This window comes from Dermacentor variabilis, chromosome 5 (assembly GCF_050947875.1).
Source record: "Dermacentor variabilis isolate Ectoservices chromosome 5, ASM5094787v1, whole genome shotgun sequence".
Classification (NCBI taxonomy): Eukaryota; Metazoa; Arthropoda; class Arachnida; order Ixodida; family Ixodidae; genus Dermacentor; species Dermacentor variabilis.
Window position 1 is genome coordinate 148,688,322 of NC_134572.1, and position 18,058 is coordinate 148,706,379.

General features: G+C 44.8%; 1 protein-coding gene across 5 annotated transcripts in view; it reads left to right on the forward strand.

Annotated features, from left to right (window-relative positions):
* The window catches only part of LOC142583223 (uncharacterized), a 184,903-nt gene that overhangs the window by 99,614 nt on the left and 67,231 nt on the right, over positions 1-18,058 (forward strand). For all 5 annotated transcript variants that reach the window (XM_075693591.1, XM_075693590.1, XM_075693593.1 and 2 more), the window contains 3 exons: positions 1,944-2,196; positions 8,241-8,768; positions 15,404-15,589. In XM_075693591.1, coding sequence (XP_075549706.1) covers positions 1,944-2,196; positions 8,241-8,768; positions 15,404-15,589 — 967 coding nt within the window. The remainder of the gene's footprint in view (positions 1-1,943; positions 2,197-8,240; positions 8,769-15,403; positions 15,590-18,058) is intronic.

Here is an 18,058-nt window from a genome sequence, read left to right on the forward strand (position 1 = left end):
GTGTAGAACATTGATGTTTTAGTGCACATGAACAAAGTCCGCACTTTCATCGCTCAGTGTAATGACGTGTACCCGATGAGGTATTGCGCAAAGTGGAAGATGTAGACGCATTCCTAATTGGTAGTGCGTGCTGCATGCGCCAGAAGAAAATCGCTGATTGCTTCAAATAAAGCAGTTTTGAGGTCAGTAAAACATTTTTATTTGAGAGTATGCTTGTCTGCACGCGTCTACTGCCAAGGTACGTCATTTTTATTCCTAAATTTGTCCACTGGCTTATAACAACAAGATTTTCATTACGATATTTCAAAATAACGAAAAATTTTTCGGTGGCCCTGCCTGATCCGTTATATTGAGATTTGACTGTAGTGTTAGAGCACAGCTCTTAGATGCCTGTTCCTGGGTTGAGCGTCGCCGTCCCTCGACGTGTAACTGTACAAATGCGCTTGTGACACTCGGCTTGTCGGTGTCTTTCGCAGCTTGCTCCGATGCTGCTCATCATGTGCCCTCTGTGAAAGCGCTGACGGCACTGGCCCACTGCCAGTCAGTAATTGCAGTCTCAAATTCTTCGCCTCAATATATCGCGAAATTAAAACATGTACAGTCAAATCTCGATATAACTAATTACGCGGGACATCCGGAAATCATTCATTCTAAATGTTTGTTATAGTGAAAGCCCTCAAATGAACCACTCTGCCCATCAACCCATTAGTTCACAAGTCGTCGCCGTGTGAGCTATCCGCAAAAACGTCGCTGTTGGCTCTCAGCCCATGCTGTTGCTATTTTCCATAGATTCTGCCGCCATGCACCACTGAAGCCCATGAGTGACGTGCGCAAGGCAGACACTGATGCTGAGAAAACTACCGACAAAAAGGAATCTCCATGTCGCTTCCAAAGTGTAATGTTTCTTGTTTGTTTTCACACTCCTTGCCTGCAATGGACATCTGAACTACACCAAAGCGCAAGTGCGTGTAAACAACACCATCCGGAAAGTGCGAAATGCGACCATTCTCATCCCCGCGAGTACAGAAGTTACATTTCTCCATGCGCATAGCTATTACGGTTGCAGAAAGAAACGCAAGAGACATGTGTAGAAACTAGGGTGAAAGAAGGAAGAGATGCCTCCGTTGCTAGGCAATACTTGCCTGCGCAGAGCTAGCACTCGCAAAACCAAATGCGTCGTCGCCTCCAAAATAGATTTTTTTAAAAAAATATTATCTCCTGTATCCAAATGGGAGGAGGCCATCAGAAGCACGGTACTCCGAAAGCTAGCCCAGGCTATCCAGAGGGCCCAGGAAAGGGCGGAGCGTCGCAGCGTTCTGTCCTCTACGTGGGCGCGTCCAGCGGCTACAATGGCCACCCGTTAGGGGGCCCTGACAGTAGCTCCTCAGGATCAAATAGTTTGTTGCCTGTCTGTCTGTCTGTCTCCTGCATTTTTTCTTTTTAAATTGAGCACCAAAGTTTTCCAAACCCATGTGCCGCGGCGTCCGCTTTCTGCCTTGTCGTCTGCTAGCCTACTGTTTCGGCTGCCGTGAAAGTCAGACGGAAATCTAAGAATCCTCCGATTTTTTCATATTTGTTTCTAGTACTGAGGTGCTAACATGACACGGAAACTGAATAATGATGGTTATTCTGAAATGTTCAGTGTTTTGAATCAGTGTTTGTAATCGTTGGGACATTTCTTTTTCTTGCATAGTGCTATGAAGCTTCACTTTTGCAATAAATAATGGCGATTTTGTATAAACGAATGCTTAAAATAGTGTTTGCATTGTTATTTCATAATAGATTTCATTGTGAAAAAAAAAATGTTTATTTTTGCCCGGAATCTGCATAATAGCATGGCACTGAAATGCTTAAGGCTGACGCTAGCCTTTATACGCCGAATAGGTGGGCATTGAAGGCTGCAGCCCTCATTTCTGACTGGCCTCGGGTTTTCTGAAATGCAGGCTGTTTGAGGACCTAATTGAGAGCAAAGGCCCCATTTCAATTCATGACAAGCTTCTGGCAGAGGAGGTGATGGCCTTCCCCGAGCTTGCCCGGCAGACGGTGACGAAGGCAGGTGGCCTGCAGAGCTTCCTGCTTCGGTCACTGCGCTTCACTTTTGACGGCGACATGGTCTACACCACAGCCATGCGACCCCGGGGTGCCAACTTGTACAGGCCAGATGAGATATCACTCCCCGAGGACGGCTCCGATGAGGTCTGAGCGTGTGCTTTGCTTGTGATGTGTCTGAAGGCTCTAGGGAGATTATTGTAGTTAGTGTCACCTTCAGTCTTTCTGATATGCTGTGTGAAAGGGTATTTTAAATGGCATCGGCACGTTACCATTATTCTTTTGCCTTCCATTATAACACAAACCGGCAATGTGTTTTGATGTTAAATGCACAGAACCTTTAATGCTGTCACCATATTTGTGTTATCTCATTTCGTGCCTGGCCATAACCACTTGGTGCAACATCATACAACCTGGTACATGGGCATTCCTAGGTACCAGAGTTATAAACCTCTAGCGACGTCATGGGCCACCTACTCCTGAGCATAAGGTGCAGCAGCTGGTTCTCATGCACCAAGTCTATGAACACTTGCTTGTATTCAGTTGTTTTGCCTTTTCTTAATTTAATTCGGTGTTCGAGTGGTACTTCTCAGTATTTGCACAATCGTAATCAGCACCATCAATATTTTCCGGATTTGGAATCTGTGCTCATAGTGTTTAAATTTTGATGAACTCCTCAATTGGAACACGTTTATTTGCATTGGATTGCCCGTCCTGTCGGTCGGTGCCCTTGTCATGCCCACCTTAATAAGTGCGTAATGGTGATATGGAACAGCCGCCACAGTGCGGCTGAACTTGAGAGAAGGAAGACGACAAGTTCCCGATTGGGCTATAGGGTCGCCATCTTGGCCACAGCTGGCCTACATGTAAATATATTGTAAATAGCCTTGTGCATCAGCTACATGTAACAATATATATATATATATAATATAACTGCAGAGATTGAAGTAAATCTAAAATTTTGTTGGCCATGTTTTATTTCAATGAGCGTTCTACTGCCATAACGAAACCGAAAAGAGAAGTTTTGAAATGGCATTGGTTGCAGCGAAGCAAATAGTTGTCACTCGCCATCTCTAAATAAATAGCTGTTCTGGTAGTAAAAAAGTGCCAAACACTCAACAAGAACTTCAAATGGCAGAGTCTAGATATGTGCTTGTATCTTGTTTTGGCCAGCGTACAGCTGATAAGCCAAACGTCCTGACCCCATGTGATCGCACCAGTTACAGAGTTGTGTATGAACTGCAGTGTGAAGTGCGTGATTGTAATGCAGCGCTTGCGCAACACATAACAAGCATGGCAAGCTTCCAATAGGCCATCAAAATCTGCAAGAGACCCTTTGCTGGCCTGTTAAAATCATTATGCATGTGTTTCTTTCGCATAGACACGAGCAATTATTTTTTTCTGCATGTGTAAGCTTAAACAAAATATAATTAAAACCTTCTGAAAGCTACTATTTCTGGGATATATTGGTTGCAGATACAATTTTTTTTTCTACAGTCCCAATTTACTCCCCGTATTATACTGTTTTTTTTTTTTTTACACTAAGTAAATATATATTTGCAATACTGCTGCTTTTCATTAGCATAGGAGGTGGGCATACAATGTTCATAAAAGGGCAGAAAGATGTCGCAAAGGGGCAACATACAGTCAAGTCCACTGAACAAAAATGCAAAAATAAAGACTAAATGTTTGTTAATGGACAAATGATTGAACCAACAAACATCGGTTGCAGAGTAATTAAGGATAATGCGTTTTTATGCGAGTTTGTTTTGGCACTGTACGCTTGCATTTGCAGGAGACAATGCTTTCAGCCAGTAATCTACACTGCAGCTTCACATTGTACAAGTTAGCAAAAAAGACTATGAAACAAGAACAATTGAGCGAGAGTAACCGTACATAAGCTCTTAGAATTGTTTACTAATGTCTAAGCATTCTTTAGCTTGGCTGTTACTTCGCTTTTCCTTACTTGCTTTTCCCAGCTTATGCATGTCTATCCATCACTTTTCTACGGCCCAAAAAGTGAAATCCGTCTACTGAACGGTGTGGAGATGAGTTGCCAGGAAGCAGCATGACCCCTTCAAAGCAATCGTATCAACTGAGCCAGAAAACAGTCACAACAGGTTTTACCACAGCTGTCCCCCCCCCCCCCCCCAATTTTTTATTTTATTTTATTTTTCCTTTTTTTTGTTACCACCATGATGTGGCAATGCCAACTTGACCAGTTTTCTTCTTTTTTTTAGGCCACCTATTACTTGTTGTTATTAAACTATTATCGCATGTACCAATCAGTTCTTATACTCGGCAGCCCCACAACAGGCTTCTCTGCACACACATGTAATGCGAGAAAGTAAGCTTTCAAGGCAGCCTGACAACAGTTTTCTCTGATCAAATTTGTTTTCTATTGTTTCTTATTGGTTACAAACCTACCAACCATCTACATTTACACTAATATAACAATTAAATTTCTTAACTTCGCCATATGTGCATTTTTGTGCTGATACAAATCATTGTACTTTTTGCGTGTCAGTCAGATTTTGCTGGCGTACTCGCTCAAGAATTCCACATTAAAGGAAAAAAATAGAGGATAGCAGTGAGGAATGCTATGAATACTACAAAGGGGTGTTATGGTTCTGTGCAGCAATGGCTAATGAGATTAGAGCAGATATTTGGTTGAGTTGATACACATTGAAGAAATAAAACGAAGGACACCGACCAATAGAATTGCTAAAAAATGAATAAATCTAAAACGTTTCGGCTTCGCTACGGAAGCCTTGTTCACAATGGGATGATGGAAGGTTCATGGAAGCTTATCTATACTTCAGAATGTGATGTAAGCAGCGCGTGTATGACGGGGAGGAGGGTTCCCTCATTTCGATAGAGCGTGTGACGTGTTTTTTGTATCTCCAGTGATTCCAGATACAGCCACGATTTTAGGTTTCTTTCTTCGCCGATAATTCTCGAGCGATCCCAGTCGATCTTGTGGCCCATTGCATCCGTGTGCTCGGCAAGGGCATTCGAAACTGTACGTTTCTTTTCGACATCTTTCTGGTGCTGCCTCAGTCTCTGTTTGAAGTTGCCCGAGTCACCAATGTATGCGTAGTCACAATCTGCGCAGGGTATCTTATAGACCATGCCGACAAACGATTCTCTCGGAAGCCTGTCCTTGCCACCGACGAGCGCCTGCCTCAGCTTACACACGGGCACGTGCGCCACCTCAACGTCATAACCGCGTAGAATTCGAGACAAGGTTTCGCTTATCTCTGGAACGTAAGGTATGGCAGCACGCTTTCTTGGTCGAGGGATTAGCCGGACGAGCTGGATTGGACAGATGACGTTCCACAGCACTCAAAAAGGATGTGGGATAGCCGCTTGCCGAGAGATCACCTCGCACATGGTCCAAGTCAGTGGAACGACTTTCTGCTGTGGTACAAATTCAGTTCGTACGGTTGAGCAGTGAGGCAGCAACCAACCTTTTGTGAGCGTCTGGATGAACGGATTGAAAGTTCAGGTAGCAGCCAGTGTGTATGTCCTTACGGTATACGCTGAACGAGAGCCGTCGATTGCATCTGGTGACAAGTACATCTAAAAAAGGGAGTCTGCTGTCGACCTCTGTCTCAAGTGTGAATCGGATGGCCTTTTCCTGACTGTTTAGGTGCGCAGTGAACGAATCCAAAGCGCTGCGCCGAATCAGACAGAAACAGTCGTCCACATAGCGCAGAAAAACTTATGGCCTAGGACTGAAGGACGCGAGAGCACGCCTTTCCAAACATTCCATCATAAGATTGGCAGCAGTAACAGAGACGGATGCACCCATTGCCGTACCGTGAACTTGCCTGTAGAATAACTTGTCGAAACAGAAGTACGTGTTTCCAAGGCTCACAAAAGGTCGGTTGCTGCCTCACTGCTCAACCGTACGAACTGCATTTGCACCACAGCAGAAAGTCGTTCCACTGACTTAGACCACGTGCGAGGTGATCTCTCAGCAAGTGGCTATCCCACATCCTTTTTGAGTGCTGTGGAACGCCGTCTGTCCAATCCAGCTCGTCCGACTAATCCCCGACCAAGCAACCATGCTGCCATAGCTTACGTTCCAGGGATAAGCGAAACCTTGTCTCGCATTCTACGCAGTTATGATGTTGAGGTGGCGCACGTGCCCATGTGTAAGCTGAGGCAAGCGCTCGTCGGTGGCAAGGACAGGCTTCCGAGAGAATCGTTTCCCGGCGTGGTCTATAAGATACCCTGCGCAGATTGTGACTACGCATACATCGGTTAATCGGGCAACTTCAAACAGAGATTGAGGCAGCATCAGAAAGATGTTGAAAAGAAACATACAGTTTCGAATGCCCTTGCCGAGCACACGGATGCAACGGGCCACAAGATCGACTGGGATCGCTCGAGAATTATCGGCCAAGAAAGAAACCTAAAATCGCAGCTGTATCTGGAATCACTGGAGATACAAAAAACACTTCACACGCTCAATCGAAATGAGGGAACCCTCCCCCCGTCATACACGCGCTGCTTACGTCACGTCCTGAAGTATACATAAGCTTCCATGAACCTTCCGTCATCCCATTGTGAACAAGGCTTCCGTAGCGAAGCCGAAACGTCTTTTATATTCATTCATTTTTTACCACTTTTGTTGGTCAGTGTCCTTCGTTTTATTTCTTCAATGCTTCATCCCGACCAGATGGGCTTCCGTCGAACCCTCGATTTCAGTTGATACACATACGTGATGGAAATGAACAGCGCAACCTTTAAGCACACTGTAAAAGCTTGCCATACGCAAAATACACAATACAGATGCATCAGGCATCCATCAATTGCATTAACAGAAGTGCAGTATCTTGACAAGTGGCAAACACGTTAATTGTATGTGCATGCGGAATGTGGCATGTGTGAAAGGATTTTCTGTTTTACGTACTATGGTGGTGGGCTGCTGTGCACGAGGATGCGGGATTGAATCCCAGCCACGGCGGCCACGTCTTGATGGGGGCGAACTGCGACAACACCCATGTACTTAGATTTAGGTGCACATTAAAGAACTCAAGGTGGTGCAAATTTCCAGAGTCCCCCACTATGGCATGCCTCATAATCAAATCGTGGTTTTGGCATATAAAACCCCATAATTTAATTAAATTCATTATTCTTTTACTGATAATTTTTTTATATACAGTAGAACCTTGTTGATACGATCCCCATTACATACGATTTTCCAGTGCCAAAGTTTGCAACTGAGAACAAAAAGTGACCCAAGAGAGATTAAATGACCCAAGAGAGATTAAATCTTTATTTTTTTTTCTTTTTTTATTGTTTCATACGTTTCTGGAAAACACAATCTTTCGGTACAAATGTTCAGTACCATGCCAAACTGCGATTGTATGATGTGTTTTCCAGCCGCTTAATTCCTTGTAAAGAAGTGACGCAGGGCGCACATCATCCCGAATAGGAGCTGCATGCCACAGAAACTTCACCGCAGTATGTCCTCGCCTGCCCTTGTCATGAAAAAATGCTGGCACGCATTCAGATTCCTGTTTGGGTACCAGAAGATCTCCCAGGTCGTTGCTCGCCACATTCGCAACTATTGCCGCCTTACAAGCACCTTCACCCATATGTTTTACAGCACACGGGGTAGTGTGCTGTTGGGAGTGTACTGCACGCTTTTAGTAGGTGATAACCTAAACGTGCTGCCATTCCCTGCTGCAGGCAGCGCAAAGTGGACACCATATTTTGCTTTGGCAGCATCCGGTGTTGCCCATCAACTCAATTTCACTTTGGTTTCCCATAGCCGTATTAAAACGCTTCACAATAAGGTCAACAAAAGACGTCTCGGGCTGCCAGAGTCCCGCCAGCTCGACATGTGTCGGCGTCTCATGCCTCCTGCCGTAGAGATTCACCCGACGCTTCATTACGTAGATGTCAACTACAGTGGAGTTTGTAAACTTTGCGAGTTATTTAGAATCGTACATTTTTACTGGTTAGTGAGCTTTCTTTTTGCCTTTTTTTTCTCTAAAACGTATGAACAAGGTTCTACTGTGTATTTCGTTAAGTTTTCAATAAAAATTTAGTTCCAAGTTCAGTGCTTGTGCATGTACTTTGCCTGCGCTCTGCGTAAAAGTTGCGCTGTTTATTTTCATCATGGCAGATGTGAAGCATGTGGTGTGCAATATGTTAACATGACCGGTATTTTTCAGGAAGAAGATGAGTGCGAGGAGGAGAGTGACGAGGACGAAGAAAGCAATGAGGGAGAGTCCAACGAATGCGACGTGTCGCAGTACATCGAAACAATGTGCCAAGCTGAGGAAGCACCTGCTGCTACCCCAGCAGACACTGCTGGTGGCGATACATCACCCAACCCTAGTGCAGCACTTATGCAAGCCATTTCGACGTGCCATCTCAATCCCAATGCCAAGGCCTTCGAGCCGCCTCTCGAAACCCTCGCTGCAGCTTCTCAGAGTGGCGACATGCAGCAGCAGAATCCTTCCATCGGAAAGAAGGCGGCGGCGGCGGCAACACGTACGGACGCAGGCCGCGAGGTGGTGGTCCAAAAACTTCTGGTTGCACTGCCGCCAAAGCAGCTAGGCGAGTCTCTTGTTCTGGCTGTAAATTCCTTTCGTGGTCCGCTGCCGTCGAAAACGTTGGCCACGATAAACGGCGGACTGGAGCACTGCAAGCTGTCCAACAGGGTGGTGGTGCAGGACTTTGGCGTCCAAGTCGAGCAGGTGCGTGACATGGTGCTTTTCTCCCTACGAGATAGAAAAAAAGGAGAAGGAAGTTATGTGCCATGCAGCGCTGGCTGCGTGTTTGCTTGATTTGTGTCCTGGGAGGGCTCACATTATTTTATAAGCCAGTGCATACGTGTTTAAAAACAAACCGTGCCAAGTTACAGTGCCAGAGGAATCGGATGATGGCGTTGTCGGCTCCCATTTGTCTTCCAGATTTACACTGTATCCAGAGATGCAGAGTATTGAACTGTAAAAAAAAAAAAAAAAAAGGAAATGAATTTGCTTTAGGTTAAAGCTTCGTGGATTTCCTTCTGCTTCGGAACTGAACCCGAATTATCTTGTGGGTCAATATCAGTCGAAATTACAGCCAAAGTCCTAGTGTTACAAAAATAAAACGAAATATTTTCCTTCAGCCCCTTGAAACTTGCCGTTCTCTTGCCGGGCTTTGAGTAGTACTTCATAAAATATGTGCATAGTCTGTCGCACACCTGTCTTCTCCTCAAACGACAGCAACGAATGTCATATAAGCTCTGAAATCATTTATCTTTGAAACGTATTTTTGGAAAAACAAACATTTAACTTATCACCTTTACCTCTTGTCATTTCTCTTTGAAATGACCTTCCTCATTCCATACCATCCATTTCGGATCACGATATTTTTCATGAACACTTGCATGTGCATTTTTCCTTTTGCTTGCGTTCCTTTTTGTAATTCATTTTTGAAATAAGAGGCTGAAGCTTGCATGGCAGGGCTGGAACGAAAAGCTGTTTTGTTTAGTCTGACGCATTTCTTCACTCTGCATCACCTTAAGTGCTTGAACTTTTTGTTCCAAACAGGGAACAGCTATTAATTATGTTTAGGTTAAGTTTTTACCAAAATTTGAGTTCAGATTTGGTTTTCGGTTTCAGGTTTAGTTTGGCACCCTGCAGAGATATCGAAGTACCAATATTGCAGTTTTTATACAGTGCAGACACATCCACAGTTCTGCCAGGAACATTTCAGTGTCGCGCTCCAAAGCAAGTGATGTCTTTGCAAAATGTGTAATGTATTTCAGCTCCCTGTCCAGGGCTACTGTGTGTTGGGGTAGTGGTGCGAGTCGTTGAGGAACTGGGATTAGGGTACATTGACGTCTGCTCTTGATTGGGGTTGGTCTGCATCTTGTACAGACAGACCAAGGGCTGCGGTAAGGTATGTTGGAATGGCCTCTTTAGCTGGTGTAGGGTCAGTCAGCCACTCCTTAAAGGTGTGGTTCCTTCGGGTAGTGTAATCAACCATGTTTAATTTTATCCTGACTGAAGGCCCCAGCCAGCGCCCATGCATTTCTATGAGCCCTGCCTTTCATTATTTCAGTCCTAAAATTGGCCTTCGCCATAACTTGGCTAGTTGGCACACACTTGCCCGACGCCTATGGTGGCCCTAATAGCAACCCCTTTAGTGGCAGTGTCTCAGCAGAGCTTAGGGGACAGTGAATGTACACACATCATCACCTGTCAAAAACGTTGTTTTTCAACCAGCCCAAGCAAGATTTTTAAGCAATAACTGTAGCTCACAATGTCCGATTGCAGTATTGACCTGATTCTAACGTGTGCCCTCATCCCTGTCCTTTTTTTTTTTTTTTTTTTCAATAAGATTGGGCCAAGAATTGCCCCCGCAGTGCCATTCAGGTGGAAACCAAAACTGCCTTTGCAACGTTTGTAAGCTTTACCGCGTAACACGAATGTAGTCCGGGTAAGCTGACATTTGAAAAAAAAAATATGAGGTGAAGCCAACTTTAGGAAACCAGGCACCATTGTGCCACTCGGGCGTTTTTCTTGCTAAAAAATTCACAACTGACATTTGTGCATAATAAGGGAACACAGATTCCAGAAGATGCAAACCAATGCGAAAATTACTGACCATCATGAGCTGGTCACACAGAGTGTGACTCTGACATGTCCGTTATGACGGTGCACATATTTCGTATCTAATAGAAGGTCCAGTACAATACATGCATTTCACTGACATTATCAGAAGCAAAGACTCATGGAACTTTAAACAGGCTTAATGCATCTGCATGAACACATACGCAGTAGCCTATATTGCGCCTATTTTGATAGTGCGCCTGCCTCGCTCTGCAGTGCTGAATTCAAGTGCTCTAGACAGTAGTGCTGACATCTTTATGTATAGAAAAAGTGCCTTAAAGAGGTCCTGCAGCTCTTCTATTGTAGAATTTTTTTTAGGATTGATCCCCTGGGTTTCTCAGTAAGTTCGGCCAGTGAGCTTCTGTTGCTCACTTAATATTTGAAAAATTACCGTGTCCAGCAGAAAGTTTCTAACACAGGCCTGCAGGAGCTCGATACTTTACCAATTAGGCCACAGGTGCATGCATAACTTAACGGAATAACGACACTACCATTTATACTCTCGTGCCATCTCACACTTTGAGGCACTTAGCACATGCGTCACGTCAAATTGCAATAATTAGCCCTTGAGAGGGAACTAGTCTCCCTACTCCTTCTGTGTTGCATCTAGCTCTCCAAAATGCTGTGACATTACACCACCATTAGGATCGTCCCAGTTCAGCATAGATGCATCAGCCAACAAGTGTTGTACCCACTTCAGTGGCGTGTTGCCTGCGCAAGTGTTTACGCATTCTCTCTGCACATACCTGCTAGGTTAGGAATTGGGCTTGTTCTACTATGTGACGAATGTTGCTTCAAGTTTTATGAAAAATAGATACTGTTTGCAAAGATGGTTTAAAATTGTTGCAGGATAGAACAGCTTAATATTGCATAAAAATGCATACATAAAAAAGAAATTGATGTGCAAAGAGGAAAAAATAGTGATGAGAGGGCAGACACGGACAAGCAATAACCTCCAACTGCCTGATGTGGCAGTCAAACACGCCATATCGAAGAGCTGTACTTGTTTTGAACAAAGTTTATGCAGACAATTCCCCGAAGCAGGTGAGATCAAAAAGTCACTGTAATCTAAAGAATACATTTTTTTTTGGCTCGTCAGTTGGGGCTGTTCCAAATTTGCTGCTGCTTGTGTACTGCATCTAAAGATAAATCATGCAGGGATGGGAACCCTATGCCAATTGTGCCATCTTGATACTCGAGCAAATTATTGCGCCAATTTGCACCAAAAGCGGAAAAATGACCAATATTGTGCCACACTGCATCAAATTGGCAGCTTTGGCTTTGGCAAGTGTTAGTGAAAAATCGCCAGCTTGGTGCAGGGCGTTGTGTGGTTTTTCTAGGAGCACGTGTAAAAGTAGCTTTCGTAACCTGGCCACCAGTGGGTGCAAACAGCCACACCCAATTGAGCCTCCTGAATAAAATTGAGTGTAGCAACATTCCTTATCTTGCCACCCACACAGCGCGTGAGGGCCTGCAAGGACCCATCCAGTGCTTATCCGCGTCTCCCCCTTGGTGGAGTAGAGTCGCATGGTTGTGCTGGCACCGTTTCTGCAGAAATGCACACGAGCGTCCGCGCCCGCGACTTGCGCTGGCGCCATGACGGTTGCTCTTGATCACGGTGCCCAGCCCCACAATCACGACGATCATGAATCCATTGTGCAAGGCGATAATCGCAATCAGAAAGTTCAAAATAAGAGGGCGAGTGGTGACGGAAGCACATGCGGCAAGGGGACTCGGAAGAGGAGGAATGTTGATCCCTTTAGCTTATTCAAAAGGCTTTACACCCTATCGGTCTATGTGAATTCCAGATGTCTAGATGCTCCTAGTGTCCCTAGTGAGCGGCAAAGCGAAGACAGTCACATGCAGAATCTTTCTTTGTGATAGTGCTGTCGTATACAGAGAAATGTCTTTGAAGAAAGCCACTGTGGTGTTCACCAACCCCAGCTTTACAACCTCTGTTGGAAAACACTCCAGCCACTTTACCAGCACAATGTGAAAATAGCGTGAAAAAATGCCTTCAGGCTGCTCATCATCTCTCACCAGGCCCCATTGCAAACTTTGGTTGTTCACTGGAAGCTGTGAAGCACAGTTTAAGAAGCGTTGTACTGAAATAAATTTTCAAGTAAGTTCATTATTGGAGGAGATATAAAGCATTAGCTGTCCTGTTATCGTGACGTTAGGAGGGGAGTGTCGCCCTCTGCCTCTAGTAGCATTCCCAAACGGTGTTGCTTCCCTATCGTCTCCCATACTGGATCCAAGGGACGTGCCACGTCTTAAGCCCCACCTCCTTTCTTGTGGTGTAATGCCTTCCACATTGGGCGATTAGTCGTGGGGTGTGACGACACATGCACTGCAAAGAAGAATGTGTGCATATGACCATTGCTTTCTGGCTGGGAGCATGCTGCCTCGAGAGCGAAGGAGCGCCATGTTTGCTTTGAAAGCTCTTCTCACTGCGTGCAGCGTCATAATACTTTGCAGACAGATAGTCAGCGAGTCATGTGCACGCTACGCTTGTTTGTTAAAAATAGGCAAACCTGGTGAGGGGCCCCTTAATGCAACAGAATGCAAGGTTTTCTGGCACCCCACTCACCAAAATGAAATCTGAATTGGTCTGCTCCAATTTGCTCAAAAATGAAAATGTTATCTGCTCCGAAAATTGCTACAATATGACTTTGGGCATTTCCTCCCACCCGCATGTATTTCACAAAAGGTGCATGGTCAACGTCTTTTTTTTTTTTTTTTTTTCAAGTTTCAAATTTCTCGCTCACTCACTGTCATGTCTGGGATGTATCGTGCTTGTACACCAGGTGGTGTTGAGCATTCTCTCAATCGCAGCCTCCATGCTTTGCTGCAAAACCGATTGCAGACAAATGTTTTGAGGCTGTTTCAAGTGTTCTCTTTCTTGTGCACAGCATATGGTGCATCCAGCTTGGTGCCACCTACAGGGTGTTTCCTTGTTGTCATTGTGCTGATGTGTCGTGTTAAACTCAAGGTAGCTTTTATTATTTATGCTCAATGAAACTTCTGTGATGATGAAGTTCGACTGTATCAATATTCATTGTCACGATTGTGGTTGCAAGGCAATGTTTGCAAAACGAATGCTCTCTTGCAAGTAAAAAAAAGATGAACCACGAGATGGTACATTATTGAAGCTACTGAAGGGGTGCTGGCTGAAGAGGTAGGTTTTCCACAAGAATGGATGCTTGTTAGCCATACATTACTAAAAATTAAGCTAAAGGGTGCTGTGGTGTTCAGCTCTGTCTCCAGGCTTGTGCGTTTTGGGCACTTAGTTTCGGCAGTGCAGATGTATGCATGCCGCCAATTTTTCTCACACAGGAAGAAATTGATTTCTCCACTGGACAACCCTGACTTCGTTCTTTTGCCGTCTTTATTTTCTTTATTTATTTATTCGTGTCTTGCTTTTTGTTTGAATGCCATTGCAGTTGGCATGCATATTGTTACGGTGGAAAAAGCGGACAAGTTCGTGGATAGTGAAGACGACGAAGTGGCAACAGCCTCTCGGGATTTTCGGCTGCTGTTTATATATGCCCTGTAAATACACCGTGTAAATAGTTTTGTTCCCGTGACATTTTGGTGGAGGTGGTGGGTAATGATCCCGTGACACCCACGAGCCATAACCCATTACAATATAAAGCAATGTATATAAGCCCTCTATGCAGGTGCTGTAGAACATTTTTTCCTTTTTCTTTGCATGCTTCCCTTGTGTGGGAGCCTCCTTGTTAGCTATCCTTTTACAAACACTAATTAGTTGCAAGACTGGCCCAGCTTCAACCTTAACATGTATGCAGAATTCTTGCATGCTACACTTCAGATGACCCCATCATGGAGGCTCAGTGGCTATGGCATGCTGTTGCTGAGGGCAGAATCATAGGCTCTATTCAAGTGCATAGCGACTGCCTCATTGCAATGTACTTGTGTACTTGGATTTAGGTGCACATTCAACAACGCAATTGGTCAAAATAAATGCAGGGTCCTCTACTGTGTCGTCTTGCATTTAGCCCCACTGTTGCTTTGGTACGCTAAACTCTGTGGCAGCGTGAATACCTTCCTCCAGCGCTCGGGATGATATTCCACAAACATTTAACATGGTCACAATTTTTTTTAATGCATAGTGCTGACTGTAGCAGGGAGCGGTAGCTAGATGCGGCCACTGAGAACGGGTGCGCTATTGCATTATCTCGTGTCACATGATCCTCACAATAGTAAAGAAGAACGGGAGGGCGCATAGTGCCTCCTTCTCGTGCCTACACCGGCTCTCGACACGTCTGCAATGTGCAAACGGGACAACGCGAGTATGCAGGAGGAAATAGGTGCGTGTGCTCCCCACATTACCTGTGCACGCGTGACAGTGGGCATGTTAATTTAGTTAGTAAGTGAATGTTTACAAGTTATATGGCTAGTAATACTGCTATCCTTACTTTGTACAGCTATTTGCTATTGCAGCTGGTGCTTCGCCTTTCAAATGGAACTGCAACTTTTGTTTGCATCACAGGCGCTGGAAGCGACAGTCATATTGCCACAGTTCCACAAATCTGTAGGTCCTACAACTGACATCAGACGACATGTGCAGCACTGATAATTGATATGAAGTGAAGGCTCTCAGTGATGAATATGAAGCTAGCTATTTGTCTGCATTTCACCATGTAATCACTTCAGCTGCGCCCCTTTGGTGCTGTTCATTGTGCTCAGCAAGCGTTTTCGTATTGCAGCCCATAAAGTACTTGGAGGAACGGGATGCCTTGCTCGAAAGGTGTGAAGAGCTCTCGTGCGAGAACTCTAGGCTCAAGGAGAAGCTGGAGAGTGCCTTGGACTACAGTGCTCAGATGGCCAGGAAACACAATGTGGAATCCAACCAGAACAAGGAGAAGATGGAAGACTTGAAGAACGAACTGCAGGTAAGTTTAAAACCTCATTTCGGGCTTTTTGGTCCCCCTTCTTTCAAGTGGTCCTTGGAACGCAAACAGCACCTTATTGTTACAAAAGCATTTGCTTGACTGAGAAAGTTAACTCATACCCTTGCCTCATGAGCACAAAAATAACAAGTGCCGAATGTTGCATGTTCTTATTGCAACATTAACATAATTTTATGGTAATAATGACTTCCCGACAGCTCAGTTCTCCGTGGTATCGGTCCCCTTGTGTTAAATGCTTATTATGCTGAACTAACATGAAATTATGGGAATATCATAAAAGTAAGAACAAGTGATCTGTTCGCTTTAGGTTGCCCACGATTTTAGTGATGGTGTTCCAGGAAAGGTTAGGTTATTTTTTAGGTTAGGTTAACTTTTTTTCGTTTTACTTTACACAATTGGTCTTTGTACATAAAAATGCTGGTTTGATAAGCACTTCTGTGCGCTGGTTTTTTCCTCTTGCTGTAGCACCTTTTGGGAACATTTTCAGCTGTTGAAAATTGCTCTTTAAAGCGTCGGCATGTGTGAGCAGCCCTTTCTCTATCTAACAGCATGTTTGAAGGTATTGGTAACACTTCTTGTGGCACAAATCACTCTGCGACAATGTTTTAAGTTTTCTCCTCATGCATATTATAGAAGGAACTCGTGGGAGTTTAGTGAACCTGAAGATGATGTTGGTGTCAAGAAGACATATGTTCAGTCTTCAGGCTACTAGCAATCGTCCTTGAATGGTAGTACTGAGGGAGAAATTCACAATAACGGTTGTAGAGAAAAAAGAATAAAAACTTCGTGTAGTGGTTGCTTGCTATGTTATGTTGACTGGAGACCACACTTTACAAGAGTATGGGAATAAAGAAAATTACCTGAAGTAAATTGCCTACTTACCGTATTTACACGATTCTAAGTTGACCTCTTTTTTTAAATTTGAATATCTTAAGTGGGGAGGGGGGGGGGGTCGACTTACAGTTGAAACCAAAACATGGCACTGCAAAAAAAAAAAAAAGCGAGACCAACTGGATATCAGGGGAGCTACAATGTAGTTCCAATGTTATGTTTGCTGTACGGCCCCACCCGTAGCTTTCCACCATCCTGCACGTTTGTTCACTTTTCGGAAGGGTTTTTCATTCTTTAGTTTTACAGCGCACAGCACTCAAGTGGGGGTGTCGATAGTTAATGGAAGTGCCGCTGTTCCATTTGCGGCGGCACCCTCAGAACAACGGCACTTGCAAGGAGTATCGATAGTTTATGGAAGAGCAGACACCGCTCGCGGCACATGTGTTTGTCTTTCCCTGTACCTCTTTTGTTTCGTGCATTCGATTTGACTGCCGGCCACGTGCTACTTCCATGCTGCCTCAGTCATGAGTGTTCAGAGTCCACTAAACATTCGGCGCTCGTTCACAACGGCGTTGAAGAAAGCTGCCATCCTTTACGCTGAAGAAACAAATAACTGCGCAGGGAGCCGTAAGTTTGATGTTTCTTAATGGGTGGTGCGAGAGTGGCAACGGCAGCGAAGCAAAATTTTCACCTGTGACGGCAAGCGAAGAGGTTTCCGCGGGCTGAAGTCGGGACGCTTTCCAGAGCTGAAGGGCAAGCTTGCGGCGTACGTCGCCGAAATGCGTGATCAGACCCTGCCAGTGATGTGCGACATGGTCATGAGAAAAGCCTTTATCTTTGCCTTTTAAGGACCTGCTCCGCCGTGAGTACGAGTGGCTGGCGGCAGAAGACCGCGAACTTACGCCAACCGCACATGTCAAAAGAGCCTCCCTGACGGCTGTGTGGTTGGGTGCTTTCGGCGTGGACCTATGTATGTATGCGAATGCGGAATATCGCTGGACGGGGATGTGCTGTGAAACCGTAGCAGCAGTGACGATGGCAGGACTAGTGAGGAGGAATAGTCCAGTGACCATGCCAGCTACTAATAAATTTTCGTTATGGAATGCTCCCGCGGGTATGCTCTTCTTTTTTTTTTCCCTTTTCACACGCGATGGGGGGGGGGGGGGTCGACTTACAATCATGTAAATACGGCATGCACATGTTCACTACTGTAGAATTTTGAGCAAGCGCCCCCTCAAGCAAGTTGAAATTACCGGCAGTGTGAGGGGGAAGGGAGGTCTATCCCGAAACGGCACCAAAAGTAAATGTGGCGACAAAATTTTCTCGCAAGAGAAAAAAATGCAGTGGGCATGGATTTAAAATTTTATTTAACCTGAACTTTATTAAGCCAAACATTTGTTAGTGCTGTTCATCACTCTCAAAGCCATCGGAAGACTCCTCCGAATCGGTCGAAAAAAAAAAAAAGTTTGCAGCATTTCGCTTGGAAGTTCACTGTAAAATGTTGAGCACTAATGAGACTTCTGGTACAAGTCAAACTCGGCTGCAGTTCATGGCTCTGACAGCAGACAATGAACTGCGGCTTTGCTATGCTCACATCGCAGCTGGCGCCGCTGCAAATAT